Source organism: Fundulus heteroclitus, chromosome 15 (assembly GCF_011125445.2).
Source record: "Fundulus heteroclitus isolate FHET01 chromosome 15, MU-UCD_Fhet_4.1, whole genome shotgun sequence".
Lineage (NCBI taxonomy): Eukaryota > Metazoa > Chordata > Actinopteri > Cyprinodontiformes > Fundulidae > Fundulus > Fundulus heteroclitus.
In genome coordinates, this window is record NC_046375.1 from 8694318 (window position 1) to 8718537 (window position 24220).

Below are 24220 nucleotides of genomic sequence, written 5' to 3' on the forward strand. Positions count from 1 at the left end.
TGTCTCTGCAAATGTTTTTGACATGTATGGTTTAACAATACTTGTGCAGCTGGGTTAGTAAGTACATGGAAGTTTAAAGTGTTTGTAAATAAGAATTTACAGTGTTAATGTTTTCTGCCAGAGCTAATGATGCAGACTAAGACTCAGAACTTTACTTGCTGGTTGAAACCTATCAAGGCTGAGGGTAAACTGGGTCTAAATGTAAAATCATGCCACTGGGTAAACCTCAAGTGCCCATGGTATATGCTAATCTATCTGGCTGCTCACTCAAAGTTGTCAAGTTTAACATGCTAAATATACCACAAAATCTAAAGGGTGAATTCTTAAATGTAGAAGTTTTCAGCTGAGTTAAAGTTAATGGACTTGTCTATCTGAACACTTGAAATTCTACTATATATTTGCAGCTAGCTTTGTCACCTAATCTGTCCTAGTAATGTTGCTGTTGACTAAACCTGACCAGTGTAATCAGCCTTCTGCTTTGAATATTTTCAACCATCTCCAGTTGACGACTGCCTCATTCTGGCTCCTCCTGTGGATGAGTTTGAACAGATGCACAGCATCTGTCATTCTTGTGTTCCCTCTATCCATTGTGTTAAATTCCTTAAACCCTCTGAATTTTTAATTTTTTTTTTTCCTGGTATGCCCATAATTTACTAAGCAATGGTTCCTGCACATCCAGAAGTCTTTGAGTTGACTATCTAAAAGTCCTTCCTCTATAGTAAAGCTTAAGTGTTTGGGGAAATCTTTCACTTCAGTTAGTGTTAGACACCATCCAGCATTTAATTAGGATAACAGGTGCACCATAACATACTGAGACTTTATAGTATAAAGATTTTTAAATTTGCATCAAAACTGCTCAAATAATGGGAAAATTAACTCTAAGTCAGTCACACTTCTGTGAAATCAAAAAAGCAACACTGATTCACCTGCTGTGGTGGAAACTATAGACAATTCACAAGGCCCCCCCGCAATAAAGTAGTGGTGACCACAGTCCACTTCTCAGTTATGCTTTCTGGTTGTTTTGGTCACTTTTGAATGCTAGCGGTGTTTTAATTCTAGTGGTAGCATGAGACGGTCTACAACCTACACAAGTGCCTAAGGTAGTACAGCTCTTCCAGGATGGCACATAAATGCAAGCTGTGGTAAGGTTTGCCATGTGTCAGCGTGGAGGACAACCCTGCAGCAGGACTGCTACCTCCACCTTTGTGCAGGGGGAGCACTGCCAGAGCACTGCAAAATGACCTGCTCAAATGCCCAGAAACAGACTCCATGAGGGCCCAACATCCACAGGTGGTGGTTGTGCATGCAGGACATCTGGCATTTGTCCCAGGAGACCATCAGGAGCATGCCCAGGCATTGTAGGGAGGTCATACAGGCACATGGAGGCCACACGCTACTGAGCCTAATTTTGATTGGTTTAAGGACATCACCTCAAAGTTGGATCCACCTGTAGTGTGTTTTTATACTTTTGAGTGTGGCTCATAGTCCAGACCTCCATGGATTAATACATTTGATTTCCATTTATAATTTCTAGGTGATTTTGTTGTCAGCACGTTCAACTATGTAAAGAACAAAGTATTTAATAAGAATATTTCATTCAGATCTACGATGTTATTTTAGTGTTCACTTTATTTTTTTTGAGCAGTACATATGTACCCTAGAACTCCCTCTAAAAGGGAGTCCAGTATGAGAGGGACTTTTTTTAAATTAAAAGTAAAAATAATTTAAATGTGTAGTGTCATACCCCTTTTTTATGTTAAGTTAATGTTTTAAATATAGTGGTTGGCTTTTTTCTAACCACAGAAATCTATAAATAATTTTGTCCCACAATAACTTTTGTTTTTGTAATTTCTAGTAGCAGACCTAAAAACAAGAAGAGAAATCTTTGTAATAGGTTAATTTTTATAGATTAAATTCTTCAGATTAAGCTCATAAAATCGATGATAGTCCAACTCTGTATTTCAAGTTTTAGTCAGGAGATCCTGATAACACTTGTGGTGGTTATGTCTTTAGGGATTTAAACACCTAGGTATTTAAGTGTCCCCACCCATTCACCATTTAGTTTGGCAAATAATTATTTTTGAGGAATTATAATTAAATACCAATATTCACATCCAACTAACATCCAGCAAGATCACCAAAGCTACTTCAACACTGGAATAATTTGGAGAGGAATGCATTTGCTTCACTTATGCATAGTAACACATCATCAGCATATAGCACTATCTTGTATAAAAGTCCTGCAAAACTTACAACTTTTAAATTTCCCTTGTAAGCGTACTGGGTCTATATAAAGAACAAACAGTAGGGGAAGAGTACACAACCATGTCTTGTTCCATGTTGTAATTCAATAATATTCGAAAAAATGTCCATTAATTTTTATCTGCTCTGCTGATTTTGTGGCACAATTACTTTAACAAAATCTGAATGAAGTCAAAATCTCTCCAGTACTCTTTAATCTCAATCTACTTTAGTTCTTTGTTTAACTCTTATAACCTACCATCTTGAAAACATCTGAACACAAAATGCCATTACCTTTAATGGCATATCCATTTACAGTTTAAATCATGTTTTAGGAAGCATTTAAGTAGTTGTAATGGTACTGCTAACATAGGCACAAATCCTGATTGTCGAAAGCCACATCAGTCAGATGCTACTCAACATGTTTCCCAGGAAGGTGTACAGTTGTAGCAAAGTTACAGGGTGTTGATGGAAAAATACAGCTTGGCTCCTAAAAGTCACTTCTCACCTAGAGTGTGTGAACAGAGACACAAGGTCCTGCTCATCGGCTCCAGTCTCCTCTAGACACCTGCTTTGTCGGGGTGATTGTTTATGTATTTACTGTGCAGAATGGAAATGTTTGGACTGTGAGTTGTCTTTGTTATATCTCATGGCTAAGCTGCAGCCTGGTCTAGCAAGGCTCAGGAGTAGGGAGCCAGTCAGAATCGTAGTGAGAGTCGGGGCAGATGTGGGCTGAAGGCTGCAGCAGGGCTGTGGGTGTGATTACTTTTAATCTCTACTCTGATTTTCAAAGTGCTGGAATTTGATCAATTTACCATTTCCTTTTATTCATTAAGTAACTGGGAATCAATTATCAATGTTTCCGACAACATTTTGGTGTCAACAAACAAGATCTCCGACTGACGGAGACCGCGAGACCGCTGTTTCTACTTCAGTCGGACCCTCAGCCTAATCCAGCCTGTCATTTGTTTTGTGCAGGTGTTGTTGAATCTCCAAGAGCTGCTGCTTGTTGTCTAAAATCTCTGTTTTGTCAGTATGTTGCTCAGTCTTGCTTCCATTTCTCCCTCCTCTTCCTTTTGTCCCGGCGAGTAGCTTCATCTGTCCTGCTGTAATTCCTCATTGATTATTGCTGTGCCCCTTGTTTTTCCTCTATGTTGCCACACCCTTGGCTTCCATCTTTAGTAGATGCGTGGGTACACCCTGAAAAGACTAACAACCATGCATATGCACACTTATTCCTATTGGCAATTTAGAGAGTCTAATTAGCCTAACATATTTATTGTTGGACTGCAGGGTGACACTGGAGAACACACGTGTACAGGGAGAGCATGCAAACTCCACGCAGACAGATCCCAGGCTGGGAATTTAACCCAGATCATTCCTGCTGCAAAGCAACACTCCTAACTGTGCTAGTCATTTGATCATTTCTGCAGCTTGTCCCCAGAGCTTTTGAGCTCAGACGACCTTTCATGCACAACTTGAGAAGTAATTGTGAGTTTATCCCATTGTTGTTTTTGAATGTAACATTCTCCTAACCCAGTCATGGTCCTTTTTTTTTTAAACATGTCCTGTCTGGCAGTGTAGCATTAAGAATTGCGCTCTTAATGCCAAAGAGAGCCCAACAGATTTTACTTTCACAAGTGGAGCATTACTGTTTTCGCTATAGTGCTCTGCTTGATTTATGTATGCATAAAGCTTTATTATATTTTATTCTGGGACTCTTTTATGTCCAATGGACACTAAAACAGAAAGGTAGAATAGACAAAAAGAAGAGAAAAAGATGACTTTAAGGGAGAAAAGTAAAAATAAATAGAGTAGCGGGAAAGGAGAGCGTAATATAACATCTTTGAAGTCTGCTTCTACACCTGCAAAGAGAGATATAAAAAGAAAAGCAGAAAAAAACAATAGTGTTACAGGTACAAACAACCAACGCCTCAATACCATCACTGAAAAACAGTATTATTTAAAGGCATACTATGCAACATTTTTCAGTTAATTAATGTGTTCCATACCGTTTTGGATGATTAAATGAGTCATTTCAGGTTGAACAAAGGTTTTCTCGGCCGCACTGGTGGTCTGTAGGGGAAATACCGTACTTGCAATTGCAAGTTTGAGCTGTCTGCTAAGCTCAAAACAACCACGCCTGGCTTGACGGAGAAACCAGAACAGCTGAGCATCTTTATGACAGTGCACTTTTACTTTCGCCCTCTGGAAAATCAACTCCAGTTGCTTAGTATACATTTAATACGAAATGTGTAAAGTGACAGCTAAGCTAATAATAGGGGTTTCTGAGGGACAAACACAGGGACAGTTGCCTCCCCCATCTTAGGGGAGAGCAGAGAGGAGACCCAGGAAACCCCCAACAGCCACAGTACCGAATTCATGGCTATTGGTAGAAATGCTGGAACAATGCACCAAGAAAATACAAGGTCAAAGGCTGGACTATTGTAATTCTTTACTATCAGGAAGTCCACAAAATGCAGTTCAAAGCCTTCAGCTGATCCAAAATGCTGCAGCAAGAGTTCTGATGAAAATCAACAAGAGGGATCATATTTCTCCAATTTTAGCTTCCCTTCATTGGCTTCCTGTTAAATCAAGAATAGAATTTAAAATTCTTCTTCTAACGTATAAAGCCCTTAATAATCAAACTCCATCATATATCAGAGCTCTGATTACCCCGTATGTTCCTAACAGAGCACTTCGCTCTCAGACTGCAGGTCTGCTGGTGGTTCCTAGAGTCTCTAAAAGTAGAATGGGAGGCAGATCCTTTAGTTATCAGGCTCCTCTCCTGTGGAACCAACTCCCAGTTTTGGTCCGTGAGGCAGACACCCTGTCTACTTTTAAGACTAGGCTTAAAACTTTTCTTTTTGACAAAAATTATAACTAGAGTGGCTCATGTTACTCTCAGCTACCTTTATAGTTTTACTGCTATAGGCTTAGGCTACTGGAGTATATCAGGATCTAATTTTCTCACTCTATTGAGTTCTACTGTTCTTCAATTATGCATTATGTGTTGTCATTTCTGCTTTAACTTTCTGTTCTCTCTCTTTTCTCTTCATAGTAGGTACACCTGGTCTGGCGTTCTGTTAACTGTGACATCATCCAGAGAAGACGGCTCACCCGCTACTACCATCTAATGTAGAACAGATTACTAGATCAATGTGTGCTTCTGTGCTTTTTTGTTTCTCTTGTTGTGTCTCTGTTCTGTCTTCTGTAACCCCAGTCGGTCGAGGCAGATGACCGTTCATACTGAGCCCGGTTCTGCTGGAGGTTTTTCCTTCCCGTTAATGGGTGGTTTTTCTTCCCACTGTTGCTTCATGCTTGCTCAGTATGAGGGATTGCAGCAAAGCCATGTACAATGCAGATGACTCTTCCTGTGGCTCTATGGTTCCCCAGGAGTGAATGCTGCTTGTCGGGACTTTGATGCAATCAACTGGTTTCCTTATATAGGACATTTTTGACCAATCTGTATAATCTGACCCAATCTGTATAATATGATTGAACTTGACTTTGTAAAGTGCCTTGAGATGACATGTTTCATGATTTGGCGCTATATAAATAAAATTGAATTGAAAATTGAATTGAATTACTGCACAACACATATATGTGTTTTGAGTAACATTTGTTGAAGTCCCAAAAGTTTTTTTTTTAAATTAAGTACTGATTTTTGTTTCCTTTGGTGTATGTACTAATGTAGAAAGAAAGGAAAGCAGCAATGTTTGGAAAGTTGATAAACTCAAGCCAAATAATATTGTGGGATGCTGATTTTCAGATTAGTGTAAACAATGAAAATTTTTTATAATCATTACTTTATAAATGTGAGTTTTGACAGATAAACACAGAATGAATTTGTAAATGTATATTTATTAGCTTTGCTTTTCCACCTCCCTGTAATATCACTGGTCAGTATGCAGATCGTGGTTTGTTTTGTGATTTTTCTGTTCAGAAATATGGTGGAGAATCTGCTGCTGTGAATTGGTTGAACACAAGTTCCCTTTTAACACTGTCTGAACCTACAGTGCTGTGTAATAAGGAAGCACTGCTGCCTTACAGATTTCTTGTTTTGCTATTTGTCGCCACACAAAGTATCATATCAAACATAAGAAGAAATTAACTAAATTAAATACAAAAAGCTGTTTCTATCTAATGTTTGCATTAAGGAACTAAAATCTAACCAAATCAACCCACATTTTAAAAGAATATTAATTTTAACTAGTCAAACCTAGGCCCGTTGCCTCCACAAACAAGAACTTGTCTGACAACATGAAATAGGCTAAAGGCAACACATGCTCTGGTTTAAAGAAATTCAACAGCAAATAAGAAACATAAATTACATCTGTAAGTCTGGAATGGATATTAAAGGCAAGGCAACTTTATTTATAAAGCACTTTTTAGTAACAAGATGATTCAAAGTGCTGTACATGAACAAAAAGAAAACTGAGGAAAGAAAATGCATTACAGAGACAGAGAGAGAACATTGCAGAGGCAAGCACACAGCATTGGAATGGCACATCTAAGGATTTGGGACTTCAGTGAACCACAAGTTAGACCCACTAAAAAAACCTAACAAAAAACCCCCACATGATACAGGGAACCGAAAATTCCAGAACAACATACAAGGCAATAATGGACTCCATTGGGAGTGATCAACATGAACAAAATAATTATCTTGGGTGATCTTCAAGACATTTGAGAAGATGTGCTGTGGACTGACGAGACAGAAGTGGAACATTCAAGAAGATGTGCATCCTGTTCCATGTGGTGTAACAGCAGGATTTCAGAAAAAGGTCAAAACTATAAACATGGTGGTAGTCGTATGATGGTCTGGGCCTTCTTAGCTGCTTTAGGACTTGGCACAACAGATGAAACCATCAGTTATGCTCTCCATCAATAATGGCTAAAGACCCATATCCAACCATGAAGCAGCTTTTATCTCAGCGCGGTCAAATCAGTCACCCCTATCACTGGAAGACACCTTATAGACAGAATATAGTACATATCCTAACGTTTGTTTTGTGTATTTACTGGGTGAATTATTATTTGGAATATATATATACACACCTTCATTTTGTGAAACAATGACAATAAATTTTACTGTTTTGACAGGACAATGACTATTACTACAAAGCGTCAGGTTGGTTTGGCTCTCATCACCTTTAATACTACAGATACATTTTGTATTTACTCAGATTCTCTTTTTCTTATTTGAGTTGAAACATGGAAAAATAGATAAATCAAAAATAAATCTGTATGGAGAAAAATACTTTTTCATTGTCCTGTATTACGTGATTTTTAAACACTACAAAACCCTTAATAATCAAGCTCCATCATATATCAGAGCTCTGATTACCCCGTATATTCCTAACACAGCACTTCGCTCTCAGACTGCAGGTCTGCTGGTGGTTCCTAGAGTCTCTAAAAGTAGAATGGGAGGCAGATCCTTTAGTTATCAGGCTCTTCTCCCGTGGAACCAACTCCCAGTTTTAGTCTTGGAAGCAGACACCCTGTCTACTTTTAAGACTAGGCTCAAAATGCTCTTTCTTAACAAAGCTTATAGTTAGAGTGCATTATGTCACCCTGAGCTACCTCTGTAGTTATGCTATAGGCTTTAGGTTGCTGGAGGACATTAGGATCTATTTTTCTCACTTTGCCAAGTTATCCTACTGTTCTCCAATTTGCATTGTTTGTTGGTTCTTCAACTTTGTGTTGTCTTTTTTCTCTTCATAGTAGGTACACCTGGTCTGGCGTTCTGTTAGCTGTGACATCATCCCAAAGGGCAGATCATCTGCCATTACCATATAACAGGATTCCTGGATCAGTGTGAGCTTATGTGATTTTTTTGTTTCTCTGCGCTGTCTTCTCTAGCCTCCAGTCGATTGAGACATGACTATTCACACTGAGCCTGGTTCTGCTGGAGGTTTTTCTCTCCACTGTCACTTCATGCATGATCAGTATGAGAGATTGCTGCAAAGCCACCGACAATGCAGACTACTGTCCACTGTGGCTCTACACTCAGGAGTGAATGCTGCTTGTCAAGACTCAATGTAATCTGCTGGCTTTCCTGTATGATTGATTGAATTTGACTTTGTAAAGTGCTTTGAGAATGTGTTGTAAATCATTCTATAAACTTTTAAACATGGCCAATTAGACAGGTAAACTTAAAGCAAATGTTGAGTATTTTTTCAGCATGAAGTACAAGATGATCCTAGAAAAAGTTTAAGCTGCCATATTGAATTTTTGCTTATTTCTGGGAAAAACTGTAGGAAAACCCTGTTATAAATGTAATAGATATGTTTGCCTGCCCAGAAACAACATTTTAGTCAAGTAGTCTTGGAATATGCAGAAACAATTTACATAGTTCAAAAATTGCTCAAGCAAAATATAGTTTAACATTTTTAAAAGGTGGTGTGGTTTAACAGTACATCTACTCCATGGGGCTATTTGTCCATGATGGCACAATCCAATTTCTAAATAAGGGAGCCTTGTTGCCTCCTGTGATGTGCAAATAGTTTTGAGCCACAGGAATCTTAAATTTGATGTAGTTTAGTCCTTGTCTTAATATTTAGTAGCTGGACAGGAAGAAGGGCTGAGAACAGCCTGGGAGTGGAACCTACAGTAAGGAAGTGGTTTTAGGACTGTAGCCTCACCACATTGTGCACTTGTCCTACCACTGGGCAGCCCAGTCACACTTGCAAGATTCAATTTGGTTCCTTATATTGACCATGAACCTCATTCTAAATCAAACTCTAAGAAAAAAAAAAAAAAAAAGTTGTGAAAATGTCCCCTTCCCTCCCTGTAAACCAAGGTAGCATTTTTGTTTTGTATGCCAATAAAACAGGAGCCATTGAAAGGAGAGACAGTTGCCTTAGGATATAAACAGTTAAACTGACCCCATGGCATTCTATAATCTACTAGCTGGGTTGGTCACCAGTTCACCCCCAACAGGAATAGAGTCAGATTTCACTAAAATACTCATGAGTGGAACCAAGGTCAGACCTGTCCCAATTCAGGTTTAGGACTCTGCAAAACAGGCCCCTTCTTTTTAAAGCAGGACCTTCTCCGACTTTAGCAAGAGTGGCCAGCAAGCCGAGTTGACACAAGTATTGTCAACCTGAAGGTAGCAACCATCAACACTTCAGAGCTGGATCAACTCTTGTACTAAAAATTTTAGTTCATGTAAAGTTGCCCTAATAAAGTGAATATATTCCTAAGGCCTGCAGTGTAGCCAGACTGAAACTTGCTAGGCATATACAAAGCTGTTTGTTCAATTCCCCTGATAAAAATGTGAGCAGTTGTCATTGTAAGACATTTTAGAGTCTAAAGAACCCTTTCAGGTCATATGCATTGTTGAAACTTATTTTTCACAACTATGGTCCTAGTACCAATTGTGGCATTCAAGGCAAGTGTCTGAGTAACGCAGTACTGATCAGAATCACATGCTGGAAACTCCATAACATTTTCTTTGAAGTATGTAAAGCCAACTTTGGGTTTATTTTCACACTTTAGCAATTTATGCTTCTGCATTGTCAATTCTTGACCAGGTAGCAATATTTTACTACAATTGTGTAGGTGATGCAACCCAAGACTTAATTTCAGTGGCCAAAACACATTCCTTTGGCTTTTTTTAACTTCCCTGTTGGGAAATCAGAACTTAAGTCAAGTTTCTACTTGAAGTTCAAGTTTTAAATGTATTCTTAAATACCAATAGGTTAAAAAGCCAAGCTAAATCCTAAAACAGTTTAAAGCTCTTTATTTTCCTTTGTAAAGTTCTAGGAATTAGTGAGGTAGCAGATGGTATGAAAACAAGAATAGTCTGATATTTAAAAATAATTTTTTTTATTTTTAAATGACTGAGGTACATTGGTCCAACAGAAACATATTCAAAGCTGTAGACTTGTGAGACAACACCTTTAACCTGCAAACAGAAGAGACATGTGTCAGATTTATAAAGATTATGTAGTACTGTGTCAAAGCAAGTCTCAGTTTAAAAACCCACAACCTCACCTTTTGTCCTTTGTTCAGCGTTAGGACATCGCCGACCACAGACTCCATCAATGGGATTCTTTGTGTCACAGATCACAACGTCACAATGCACAAAGAGCTGCAAGAGGAATTCATTAAGCAACAGGTTTAACAAATGACAAAAATCCTTCATCCTCCTTACAAGTTACCTTGGTACTCAAGTCATCTTTTCCATCAGCAAAGGCAAACATCTGGACCTCAAACCGCTTGAAGTGGGAGGGATACCTAACCCTGGCATCAGCCCAAACAGGATGGTAGACTACCTGGTATGGGTCAACTGGGTTTGGGCAGCTGCAAGTTTTTAAATTTGTTAGTCCCAATAAGAATAAAAATCCATCATGCTCCCCAGTGGGGAAAATTCAGGCATACCAGCAGTAATGTGAAAGGCAAATGGACCATACAGATGGCAAAAGTATCTGATAAAAATACCCATTAATGATGAGATTCCATCTGGGCTGGGATGTCCTGTCCTCTTGCTGTGTTGCCCAGCAGTTTTCCAGCTCCAGGGACACCAGAGGGTTTGCAGATTTGAGCAGCTCAACCTCAAAATACAGTGGCTGTTGTAGATATTTTGCTATGGGGTAGTCTTCAAAGTTCTGAAGCTTGCTGTAGGAGTCATCTAAGTGACAAAGTTTAATACAATTTTAGTTAATAGCCAATATACTTCCTTGGGAGCAAAGACTAGTCAGCTGGGTTCCATTAAATTGGAATCAAAAGCCCAAGTCTACTGCACCATGGAGCCAAGTTTGGAACATATGCATTTTAAACAGTTTACAAGTCTGAATGTTGATCCTTGAAAACATTTGTGCCATGAATTAATATGGACATTTTACAGTTTAATACAGCATCCTGGTTTAGCCCAGTTGCCCTTTTGACTTTAACAGCTAAACTAAAGTTTAAGTGAGACTCCTTACCCAAAGCAAGATGCATTACAACTTGCAGCTGGCCTTTTGAGTTCTCAGCGTAAGGCTCACTCCTGCGAGGTCTGGTGTTAAAGGCCACAGCCTGACTTGTGTTGATGTCATAGACACAAGAGACCTTTAAACTGCAAATTAAAAAGCAATGTCTCAGTGAATTGTCCTTGATTGATCTTAGATAAATATAAAAAAACAAAAACAAAAGTGAGCCTTACTGATACTCCGGTTCCTCTGACGTCTGGCCCTTTTTCGTTAGAACTTCATCTGGCAGGGAGATCTCGTTTTCATACAGCATGGCATTGGACATGAACTAAAAAAAAAAAAAAAAAAAAGAAGACATTTAGTTACAAGTTCAGCTGTAGTTGTAACAGCAACTTTGTTGCAAATCAGAACCACAATACCTTCCTTTTTGTGCCACATGAATTCACTGTGAAGACAAAGAAGGCATAGCGATCGTTGCTGTGGACTGGGCCACAGGATGGGTCTTCGAGGGTGAGCTTGCTGGGGTTCAGAGAGGGGACTGACTCCAGTTTTAGAGCCAAAGCAGTCATTGTTCCATTTGGAAAGCATTCTGGAAGAGGACATGCTGACTTTTAAAGGATTTCACACCGATCCAGGAGTTGGGTGGGAAGGGGGGGTAATGCCACTTACCAGTTATTGTTGAGGGAAAACTGCAAGCCACAGAGAACTCTTTAATTTGGGCATTTGTCTCTGGATTATTTAGTGTCACATCAAGCCTGCTCCTGATAGAGGATGATTCAATGGCCTGAAAGAAGGATGGTGGTTTGAGACAGCTTGTCCCTTAAAATAAAACTGAAATGCAAAATTCTTCACTTTCATACCTCTACGGCAACATCAGGGGATGAAAATGGCACAACAAAACTGAAGTGGGTCCCGTTCTCCATGTAGTTGTAATGCTGGGCCAGACTAGGGGTCATGAATCGCTTTCCCACCATGGTCTGAAAGTTGAAGCCTTGGGTCCCATATTTCACCAGGACATAGAAGTTACTGTTATCACAGCCACCAGAGACTGAAGGTGGGACTGCTGAGGAAGAAGAGAGAACTTGTTCATTTTGGATGAATTTAAGACGGATATGAAACCAATTCTTTAAATATACAGACCCAAGTCCTTGACTACAGCTTCCAAACTAGCTGCATAAGAGAAGAATACGAGCTCATCCACCAGCATCAAACCAAAGGTCAGGTGAAGAGAGTAGACAGTTACACCATTTCCAGCCTGAACAAGAGACAACATTAGATGTGCCAAGCAAGACATTTAACGTCAAGGTCCAATCTTTACCTGCTTCAGGACGGCAGGGTCTGCGAATGGCACTTGAAGCGTGAAGACCTTCATACTGCTATTTGGGGACAAGTGCTCCAAGATGTTAAAGCCTCGGGCGCTGCAGTCCTGCATGGACAGAACCCCCGTTGGGAAGGTAATGTTCATCAGAACCACATCCGGAGCAAAGTGGCCCAGCGTCATCTTAAACATATCCTCCCCTGGGACTGTATCTGGAGAACAAAGGAAGCGGGTGAGACAAGCTTGCAGACAACATTGCAAATGCATAAATTCATGCCACTTACTATCAATAAGCTCTAGGGGTCGAGGTATAAGATGTGTTGCAATGTGAAAGAAGACTTTGTATTTTGTTTGTTCATGAGAGGAATCCTCTGTCCAGAGGAGTTCAATCATTGGCTCAATCATGTAAGAGACGTAGTACAGGTCATCTTGAATGTGGCTCTGCAGAAAGTAGAGTTTCAGTCAATTCAAACACCAAGTAACGGCTTAGTGTACGTTTTTTGCAAGCTGACCCACTGCACAAGTTAAGGATTAAAAAAATTAATGAGCCAGGTCACCTTGTAGTAGCCGCCAACACCCCCGATGGGAAGTTCAGTGATTACGTAGAAGTCGTCGAGAGATATGGAGTAGTCACGGGCCTGCATCTCTGCAGCGTCCAGCCGTTGTCCATTTATGCCAAAGTGCACTTCCAAAAGATTAAACTGGCCAGATGAGATCATCGGGTCGATCTGCCGGGGCAGGTACCAGGTGATTGTGCTTTGAGTGAAGAAGACGCTACCTGCAGGGAGGAAATGCAGGTGTAATGGTCAAGTTTAACTTTATGTAGAAGTGAAAAATTAGTGTGGCACAGCTTTACACTTTTCAGGGCTAGATAAGAGTCCCCCTGTATGCAGAACATACATCAAGTAATTTAATAGTTGGGAAGAACTAGAGGCCTGCTCAAGTTATTCAGAGTCACCACTTGCAAGGAAGTTTTGCGTCTTGTTTTGTTGCATTTATATCTAAAAATGGTCATAGCACAGCTGATGCCTTTGCACGTCAAATTTTAGATTCAGGTCTCAAGCATCTTCTTACCCTCATGGAGTGGGCAAGCAGCTGCTGCATCAACTTGAGTTGCCAGCCACTTCTTTTCAAAGATTGTTGAAGTTTTGAAAACCCTCATGGGAACGCCCGCTACCTGCATGCCAAAGAAACAAATTTCATGTATGAAAAAACACAACTAAATGAAGGTTTACAATTGTGCATTTCTGCAAATAATCCATCTTAATCTTGGACAGTTTAGGTGAAGCAGAGTTTTGCCAGAACTAACGAGTCAGAGCTGGTCTTGGGCCTTTTACTCACTTTCTGTGTGTAAGTTTCTGGTGCCATCATTGGACTTCTCAAGACTAGCCTAGTAGGAGTAATTCCAATGCCATAGCCACTTTTCTGTGCGTCAGTCACACTCATAGGCTTTTCTCCCTCTGCCGTGAAAAAGACAACTGTAGTGGCTCTGAAGCCGGTATCCATAGGACGTTTCTGAAAGTCAGAGGCAAGAGTTTCAGCTTTACAGTCATCTAGAAGACAGCCTCCAGAACTGCGTCAAGAATGAACCGTAAAGTTTAACCTCTGCAGCTCGGCGAGAGTTTAAAGGCTTTGAGCTAGAGACTGAGTGGCCAGGCAGGGGAAAGTCATCAGGAGCTGCACGTCTTACAGACACCTAAAAATAAAGGAGCAAGCTTTGAGATGTCAAGTACGTCATCTTTGTTTAGAGCGGGGCCTACACCCTCATTTCACCCACTTCCATGTAGTTGTAGTCACAGATGACTTCTCTGGAGGCCCAGACGTCATACTGGCAGGTTTCAACCACACGATACACCTCATCTTGACCAAACTGGCTCCCATGCAGGCGAAGTTGTAGTGCTGTTGTGAACAATTCATCTTCCTGCAAGCAATAGGTTTCCAGTCAGGACAAACATGCTTAGAGAAAAAAAGGACGTGGTAGAGAGCTTTAGTTTCATTACCGCATTTTGAGCAAAACAGTTTTGGAGGGAGACGTAAATCAGGGCATTCCCAAATGGGTCACTCTTCATGCTGAACCCACACTGGGCTGCGATACTTGGTGTAAGGCCAACACCTGTGTTATCTAAAGGGGGGGGGGGGGGGGGGAGATTGAAAGAACATGTCAAGTTTTGCTATTAAATAGAAACTCAGTACAAGCAAGTAAAAGAAAGCATCAACTTACTTATGATAACAGCAACATCCAAAAGGGTTCCTCCAAGTGGGCCAACATCCACACGCATGATATTCCCCAAGCATTTCGTGCTGATATCTGGAATTTAAAAAAAACCCACACATTACACATGCAAGAAAAAGGACACATTTGTTGAAAATATGCCAAAGTAAGAGAAAAAGAAAAACCCCTTACTTATAGAGGGCTTCTTTTGAGCCTCTATAGTTCCAGCAGCTATCAAGAGAAAAATCCACCTGGGAATAAAAACAAAACATGACAGACATCAAACCAGAAACTAGAATCAAGTAAAAACCACTTTAAGGGAAAAGACATACACACCCTAATCCAAGAAGATGACCCATGATACAGTCTGTGGAAGACCAGTAACCTAAGAGTTCCTATGTTTCGCGCTGCTTATAAAGCTGGTAGAGGACAGGCCTACCCCTTGGATGCCTTCTGTCTGGCCAACAAATAGAGCCACACACAGGTGAATCCAATTACAGCCTGATGGAGATAATTGTGTGGACGGCCTGAGCTGATGCTGAAATCGTGCCAGCTGGTCTAATGCTGCAGTAGTATCCGTGTGCAGGGAAAAATACTGATTGAATTAGGAATAAAAAATGTTAAATAGTTGGCAGTCAACCAATCAGTAGGTTTTTTAATCAGTAAAATAGTTACGTAAATTTTTTTTTTCGTACTTGTAATTAAAAGTGAAGCAAAGATTCCCACCCCAGAGCGTCTCATTTTGAATGCTATGCCAAATACACATTTAATTGGATCAACATGAGCGGATTTAAAATAGTTTCCCACTATTTCTATTAATAAAAGCACTTTGAAGTTTTTAGCATGAAAGTGAACAAATTATAAAGTGGCCTTGATTTAAAATACATAATTTCAATTGAATGTAAGGTACCAATTTGACATTTGTGAATAACGGCAAAAAAATGATTAATAAGTAAATGCCATGGTATAAGATTGACTTCCAAAAGCCCTAAACAGTTTAAAAGAATGTTTTTTTTTTTTCTAAAATTGCAACAGATTACCCATTTTCCTGAGTTTTAAAATGATCAGTAGGTAAAGGGATAAACTCTGCCTTTCTTTTTGATTTTGGAACAAGGAAAGCACAGAAGCAAGGAGCAAAAACTGTTTTTATTTTCCCCAAATACAATCTACTTTTCTCTTGAATCTATAATGCAGTATCGTTATATTTTTTCTCCATTTCTCCAGGATTAAATAAATAAAAGTTTCTTCCGCCGTTACGTACAGAAACCCTGAAAGGCAGTGGAAAAAGACCCATTTTACAAAACTGACAATTTCTCATGAAATGATAACTTTAGGCAGTTGAAAAAAATATATCCTGACTCAATGTTCCTCTTTTCATTTTATTTATTTGCTCTTAAAGGCAAGGAAAGGAATTTTATGATGTATAAAGTGTAATCAATTGAGTATTGCCTTGAGTCTAAAACTTTCAACCTTTTTTTTTTAAAGTATCGGTTTTTTAAAGCGGAGCGTTACAACTCTGTTTTGACAGAAAAAAAAAAACACTCTAGTAGAATCTGGATCAGGTTCATTTCATTTTTAAACAACATTTTAGCCCATGAGAGTAATGCTACATGATGTACAAACCCACATTTGGATTCTTTGTTTAGATTATTAGGAGGTAATTTATTTTAGTTTTGGAATTTCTTTTTTGATTTATTTTAAATTTCTAAAAATTTATGAAGTAGAATGATCTGGCTACTCGGTGGAACTTATAAGCAAATAAATATAAAACTAATTACATTTAAATAAAATATCTTTACTTATTTGGTCTATATACAGAAAAAAGTATTCATACACCTGGAACATCTTTTTTTTTTTTACCTTTTGTTACTATTTTTTGGGTATCCCCCCCTTGATTGATAGTGCTAGTGCATATTGTGAAGCTGAAGGAAAGTAATATAGGGTTTCCAAGGTTTTTACAAATAAAAAATAAATATATTCAGCTGCTTTGGGTTAATATTGTGTACACTTATATTTTACTGCAAAATACAGCTTCAAGTTCTTCTTTTTTTGGTGGGGGTCTCTAACAAATTCTCACTACAGGATACTGACATTTATGGAGATAATTCTTTATTGAATAGCTAAAACTCAGTAGGACTACACGATGAGTGTCCATGGAGCTCTCACCAACTTTATGTAAGTTTATTGTAGCCTGGACTTTAACTAGGACATTCAAACAAGTGAGTGTATTTTGATTTAAACCATTCCAGTGTGTATTTTCAGTGTTGTCCAGTGGCTTGTGAGCCTCTGCCCAGTCTTCTGCAGCCTCTAATCTTTTTTATTTTTTATTTATTTTTTTATTTTTTTAGGACACCCTATATGTAGTTCAGAAGGTCTTCCCATCAGCTCTGGTCAGCTTGCCTGTCTCCGTTAATTGAAAAGCATCCCACGGCAGTATGCTGCCACTACCATGATTCACTCTGGGGAATCATATTTTCTGTTTAAACAGATTAGAACGTACGCAGTGTTAGTTTTCCATCAAAATAGCATTGTGCATGTCCTGCAAGGGGAGCTTCTCATTGCTTTCTTTTATCAATAACTTCTTCTTGTCCCTCTGTCATAAAGGCAAGATTTGTGGAGTGCAGAACTAAAACATGTTCTGGTGACAGATTCTTTCCAGCTGCTCCAGCATCAACTCGGCCCTTTAGTCTGCTTTCATGATTAATTTCCTCTTTGTCCCGCCGGTCCGTTCAGGTTAACAGACATGTTCAAAGTAATTGTTTTATTGCCTAACTCTGCTGCACACCTCTCCACACTTTAGCCCCAGCCTGTCCACTGTAGTCTTTATACTGTCATTTGCTCACTGATGCTCTCAAAACGAAACCTCTGGGCCCTTCACAGTTCAGCTGCATGTATACTTAGTTTAAAAAACATGCAGGCAGACTCTATTTACTAATTAGGCAAGTTCTGGTTGAATTTTATTCAAGGATATCAAAAATAAAGGGAGCTGAATGTGCATGCCACACTTTTCAGATTTTTACAAAAAAAACCTATATATCATTTCCCTTTTCTTTTTCTTTTTTTTTTGTTATTTTGCAAAAACTCCCAATAAACTTATTTAAGGTTTGTGGGTAAAATGCTCATGGGTGTGTATATTTTTGGTAGTCCCTTTTTGAAGCAATTCTTTTTCCAGTGGGTTGTAATTGCCTTCACTTCCAAATAGAGTACAAGAGTTTGATTTGGCGGCAAGCCTGAAAGCAGTACCTTCTCACCGACGATTTCTTGGTACTACTTTACTCTTTCTTGCCTGCACAAGCTACGTTAATCTCCTTTTAGCTGCAGTTTGAGCACTCAAGTTTAAGCCAAGACACATTTTTAAGCAATAAAACATTAAGTGATTGCAGGTGCAGTCTTGTCAGATGGAGTAAAATGTGCTCTTAAGATCAAACGAGGTAATTAAATAGTCCATGTGTGGGAACATCACGGGGATAATGCTAACAAAACAACTGCTAAGATTGTTCTGTTCTGCATCTCTACATCTTTGCAGGCTCCATCTCTCTCTCTCTCTCTCTCTCTCTCTCTCTCTCTCTCTCTCTCTCTCTCTCTCTCTCTCTCTCTCTCTCTCTCTCTCTCTCTCTCTCTCTCTCTTTCTCTCTCTCTCTCCTCCCTTCTCCTCACGCCCCTCCCTGCTCCCTGTAAAAGGGAACAAACTGCTGTCCCAGCTCCAGCTCCTCTTGTCCCGTCTGCGAGGCTGCGGCACCGCACCGCCTGGCTGCTTTTCCTCATGTCGCTCCTCTCGGCCCACCTCGTCTCCATCGCGGCACATCATTGGAACATGGCAACAAAACCAGATGCATGAAAGTTGTTTTCATGGAAAGAGAGGCTCAAACAACAGGTAGGTTTCACGTTTGGTGTTTTGAATACAGTCCAAGTGAAAAGTGTTGGAGAACCCGTTAAATTAGATATGTTTAGCTAAAACGTATCACTGTTAGAGGCAGGAGGGATTGTTTGATGATAGTATTTTATGTAAAATTAAAGAAAAGTGCACATATTCTGAGATGGTCCCTGAATGACTTTCTAATCTGAGAAATTATGTGTGGGTTTAATTTTGACCTGTTGAGTCTCTGAGTTTCAAATTTGTTGATTGGTCTGATGATAAACCAGTGCAGATCCTTAAAGATTTCTTTTGGTCAAATGTAAAGTTTGAAATAGTTTTACTATCAGTCAGACAAGGATAACCTGTGCAAATACAAAATCCAGTTTTCAAATGATAACTACACATATCAGGGGAGAAGAAAGCTTTCCAAACCCACCTGGCCCTATGTGAACACGTAATTGCCCCTTAAACCTAGTACCATGTGGCAACAATTACCAGTTCTGCTTTTCTGATAGCTGCCAATGAGTATTTTACTTTGCTTTAGAGGGGCTTTGTCCTCTCCTCTTTACAGAACGGTTTTCATTCATCCACATTGGAGGATTTGTGTGCAGGAACAGCGTGTGTAGAGCCCTGCTGCAGAGTGGTAATCAGATTAATATCTGGACTTTGACTAGACCACTCTAAAATCTTTAGTTTTTTTTTTTTAACCTGCCATTTAAAGACAGACATTCTTGGGCGCTATGGCTCATTACTAAAGCCTAAAGTCACAGATTAACCAGACTTTCTCTTTCAGGATTTTATGCTAGGGAGACAAAGTTGTGGTTCCTTCAATTATGGCAAGTCGCCCAGGTCCTGAAGCATCAAATCAGCCTTAGATTATCCAACTACCACCGACATGTCTGACTGCATTCATGATGTTCATTTTCTGAAACACTGACAGTTTTATGTCATGTGTAATGGGATAAAGTTTCACTTTTCTCTTGCCAGTCCACAGAATATTTTCCTAAATATCTTGGGGGATCATCAAATATGAGACATTGTGTTCTTTTTAGTCAGCATAGGGTTTTGCTTTGGCTCTCTCCCACTAATGTAATTTTCTTCCACTGTCTTTCTTATTGATTGATTCATGAACACTGACCTTAACTTAGGTAAAAAATAAAAAAAAGGCCTCTGGGCTCTCTCCCGGATGAGCTGTTCACGCACTTTTGAACACTGATCAACATTTTCTCAAGTTGAAAATAATGGTTCTTGGTGTTTTCACTGGCGTCCCAAAAGTCTCAGAAAGGACTCTGTAAGTCTTTTCCGAGTGATAGATGACAATTACTGTGTTTCACCTCTATTCTTGACTTTCTTCAGAGCTTGATGTACTGGTTTTTGAGAGCTTTTAGCCTACTTCACAGGTTCTTTTAAAGTAATTTCTTGGTCCTACGGGTACGGCAGAAATGCGCCAGGGTGTGACAAATAAAACCAAACCAAATAATGTGGTTAACACAGTGAACAATGACATTTCACATATGGCCAGGTTTGTTTGGATGGAGTTTTCACATTATTATTTGAAATCAGAGTTTTTTTTGTCTGATACTAGATTTAGTTTGATGATCTGAAACGTGTGACAGAAAAGAAAAAACAGAAGAAATGTGTATCAGGGCAAATACTTCTCTCCAGCACTGCAAATATACATCTTCCGAGCTTCACTGGAGTTACTTTCCTCATGATGTTTTAGGAACATGGGGTATGGCCAGATCCTCCACCAGCACGGAAAAGAGGAGGACCGGGTCAACCTCAACGTGGGAGGGGTACGCCACAACGTGGACCCGGACACGTTGTTCCGCTTCCCTCAGACACGCCTGGCTCGTCTGTTGCACTGTCAGAGCGAGGCGGCCATCCTGGAGCTATGCGACGACTACAGCCCGACCGAGAGGGAGTATTACTTCGACAGGAATCCTCAGGTCTTCCTCTGCGTGCTCAACTTCTATCACACGGGCCGCATCCACATGATGGAGGAGCTCTGCATTTTTTCCTTCAGCCAGGAAATCGAGTACTGGGGCATCCACGAAGTGCACCTCGGCCCCTGCTGCAACACCTGGTACCACGAGAGAAAGGAGTACATCGAGGATCGCGACTGGGACACCCAGAGCGACGAGCAAGAGCCAAGCTTCGACTCGTCCTTCGAGGAGCTCTCTGCTCTCGATAAGGACCTGGCCAAGTTTAAAGGGGCATGGTGCGGGGAACTGAGGAGCTACATCTGGCTCAGACTGGAGGATCCCGCTCACTCCAAAGCTTCAAAGGTTATAGCCATCGCTTCCCTCGTTGTGGTGTTGACCTCTATCATCGCCATGTGCGTCCACAGCATGCCCGAGTTTCAGCAGGTAGACGACAATGACCGACCCATCGAGGACCCTGTCCTCACCATCCTAGAGGTGATATGCATCGTCTGCTTCTCGGCGGAGTTCATCATCAGGTTGATCGTTGCTCCGTCCAGGAGGAAGTTCCTGGGAAACCCTCTCAACATCATCGACGTTGCTTCCATTTTGCCCTTTTACATCACTCTAGCTCTGGAGAAATCTGACGAGGAGAGCGCGGAGGAGAGCGAGGACCTGGAAAACGTGGGGCGGGTGGTGCAGGTTCTGCGACTCATGAGGGTCCTCAGGATCCTCAAGCTGGCCCGCCACTCCGTCGGACTGCGAGCGCTGGGCGCGACTGTCCGCCACAGCTACCAGGAGGTGGGTCTGCTCATTCTCTTCCTGTCCGTGGGCATGTCCGTCTTCTCAGCCCTCATCTACTTCGCGGAGAAAGAGGAGAAGCACACAGATTTGGGGACCATCCCTTCAGGTTGGTGGTGGGCCATGATCACGATGACCACTGTGGGTTATGGCGATACGTGCCCCGTGACGGTGGCAGGGAAGGTGGTGGCCACCTTATGCATCATCTGTGGCCTGTTAGTGGTGGCTCTGCCCATCTCCGTGATCTTTAATAAGTTTTCAAAGTACTACCAGAGGAACAAAGCCATGGATGTACGGTGTATCAAAAAGCCCGAAAGGCAAGACCCAGAACTCCCGTACTATAATATCAGAGAGCTCTTCACAGGCAGCGTGTATCCCTTTATAGGAAGCCTAGCTTTCAGGAACAGTGTGAGCAGCAGAGGGGATGATACTGATGCCTCCAGCCTCCAGGACATTGAGGTGTACCATAATGACGCTTGTGAAAATGGCCCAGCCAAATGAGATTCCTGCCATTTCACAGAGCATCACTCTCGTTATGACAGCAAGTCACTTTGTGCCTCCGGGGGCAAGCGCGTATTATTACTTAACTTGCCGTCCCGTGCCGTCTTCCTTCCACCTGTGGTTTGACAGAGAAATGTGTTGGCCCAGAACTTTTTTTTTCTTTTTGTGTATGTGTGTCTATGTGGGTTTCTGTAAAATATGTTGTGTCACTAAAACCCAGAAATCTAAAGGGAATTATGTGCGCCCTCCTCGGAGGTTTGAAAGCCCATTTTCTGCTCGAGAAAACTGCAATGATGCATGCAGGAGGCCATAATGTTAATGTTTTTCAAAGTAATGTCGTTTATTGATTTCCTCTGCTCGCTGAAAGTTCAGACAGAGACTTTCCCAGATGCGAGAGCCCGGCGTGACAACAGCACAGTTTGCAGCTTGCATGGTCCAAATTGAAAATGCATTTTTTGAAAAGTTAAACATTAAAATGCCTGTAGGAAATATGAAGTAGGATTAGACCGAATGAGAGAAAATGCACATCTCTCTCGGAGCGCTGTGACAGCACGAGTTGTGTTTGGAGGGGAACTCCTGTGAGCATGAAATAAAACTCATTTTACCTGGAGTCAGATTTTTGTTGTTACCCTCATTTTTCTTCTCAAGTCTAAGTAAAGGAATTTGACAAAATGCAATTAAGATGTGGCACTTTATCTGCTCACTCGTCTCTGTTCTTCAAAGTATCGATCTCCTGTCCCCAGTTGTAATTTCCACTCGGATGATCTGCTGCACGACAAAAGGAGATTTACAAAAAGCCGGCCCTCTGCAGGGGACTTCAGTGCAGTCATGCAGTTGATTTGAAACATCTTCTGGCACAGCAAGATGTTACCTGAAGCATTTATTTACTGACTGAAATTAAAGTTCAATTGGTTTCCTTTGTCATTGGCACAAAGTGATACGTAATGGACGTCAAACCTGTAAAAGGAACAGTCCTAAATGTCAGACTGGCCTCTTGCACACGGTGTGTTTTTCGCATTGATACTAACCTAAACAGATACGTCCATTTACTCTGAGGTCGTTCATTAAGTTTGGTAAATGAGTTTCGATCCTTGGCGTTTCTGTGTCAGGTGTGCATCACTTAGCCGATTAGCATATTGCGTGATCCACAGTTTGTGTTTAGGGTTTTAGAGACTTGCCTTCAGCTGTATTGACAAATAATTTTCTCCTCACTTGGTTTTTGTTGTGGATGGTGTGTACAGGGAGTTGTACAGTGTTAATTTTGCTTCACTCATACAGTTATACGCCTGCCACGTTTTTTATTTATATATTTTTTTTATCATCCAAGAAGTTGTTTTTTTTATCGGTGATGAGACAAGTATCTCTCTGAGGACAGAGAAAACTTATATGTGTTCGACAGCTGTTTGCTTGTTTCCATTTTGATGCTGAAGAAGGTTTTTAGGTTGAAAACCCTCCTTGCCATCACCCTAATCTTTAGCTTCCACATTAAATTCTCTACTAGATTTAAAGACTCTTGAGTGGGTACCTCAAAAATGTCAGCATTACTTTCATGCAGAATAACTATGCTGGTGAAATAAAGAAGAGGTGACCCTAAACCTAAAATTGCCATGGGTATGAGCTTAACTGTAGCATTTAGCATGCAGGCCTGCACATCTAATCTTAGTCTCATTTTACCAGAGCACCTCCTTCCATGTGTTGACCACTCCATGACTTGTGGCAAACCTTATAGAGGACTTTCTACTTGCCACGCCGTCATGAAGACTAGATTAGTAATTGTCCTGTTGACTGATTCCTTATGCGAAGATGTTAATCTCTGTAGCTCCTCCAGAGTAGCTAAGAACCTCTACGCTGATTTTTGATAAATGCTCTACTTGCCTGGCCTGCCAAAATGTTCTCTAACAAACCCAAGCCCACACACACTTGTTAGATGTTTATTAATAAAAATACTAATAATGGTAACAATTTTTCATAAGTATGAACCACTTTGTGATGCTTTGTCACATAATATCTCACTGAAAGACATAAAGTTTTGTGTTTGTAACGTGACAAATGCAAAAAAAAAAAAAAAAAAGGTCAAGGGGTATAAATGCTTTGCAAGGCACTCTGCAACGGCTGGAGGGAGAAAAATCTACCAGAGTAACTTTAAAAGACCCTCAAAAGACCTGGAGACATGTCGGTCAAAACTACCTTAAAGGATTACAAAAAATGTTTTGGTCCTTAAAAGCAAAGAATAAATCAACAGAGGCTAATTTAGAGCTTTTTCACAATTTCTTGGATTGTGTATATCATGTTCAAGAAGAAATACCTACTGTATATAAATTCACACACACACACACACACATATATATATATATATATCCATCCATCCATTTTCCGAACCGCTTTATCCCTCATGGGGTCGCGGGGGGTGCTGGTGCCTATCTCCAGCGTTCACCGGGCGAGAGGCGG

General features: G+C 40.5%; 2 protein-coding genes across 3 annotated transcripts; one reads left to right on the forward strand and one right to left on the reverse strand.

Moving 5' to 3' along the window:
• Positions 1–10060: 10060 nt before the first annotated feature.
• Positions 10061–15118, reverse strand: LOC105930698. 2 transcript variants are annotated; one of them, XM_021319757.2, is made up of 21 exons: positions 15029–15118; positions 14885–14943; positions 14702–14788; positions 14481–14602; positions 14258–14401; positions 14084–14176; positions 13822–13995; positions 13555–13657; positions 13038–13258; positions 12765–12921; positions 12481–12692; positions 12303–12417; positions 12023–12225; positions 11832–11946; positions 11582–11751; positions 11396–11490; positions 11178–11308; positions 10693–10882; positions 10413–10554; positions 10246–10342; positions 10061–10156 (listed from the first exon to the last, which is right to left on the reverse strand). In XM_021319757.2, the coding sequence occupies exons 1-21, from the start codon at positions 15049–15051 to the stop codon at positions 10152–10154; spliced, it is 2658 nt and encodes an 885-aa protein (XP_021175432.2). In that variant the 5' UTR covers positions 15052–15118; the 3' UTR covers positions 10061–10151. The 2 variants fall into 2 exon arrangements, with proteins under 2 accessions (XP_021175432.2, XP_012724484.3); XM_012869030.3 differs by having other exon boundaries at positions 12023–12222; positions 15029–15117.
• Positions 15119–18395: 3277 nt separating this feature from the next.
• On the forward strand, positions 18396–22388 carry kcns3a (potassium voltage-gated channel, delayed-rectifier, subfamily S, member 3a). The gene is made up of 2 exons (XM_012869036.3): positions 18396–18566; positions 20272–22388. Exons 1-2 carry the CDS (start codon positions 18523–18525, stop codon positions 21770–21772), a joined length of 1545 nt encoding a protein of 514 aa, XP_012724490.3. The 5' UTR covers positions 18396–18522; the 3' UTR covers positions 21773–22388.
• The last annotated feature ends 1832 nt before the right edge of the window (positions 22389–24220 follow it).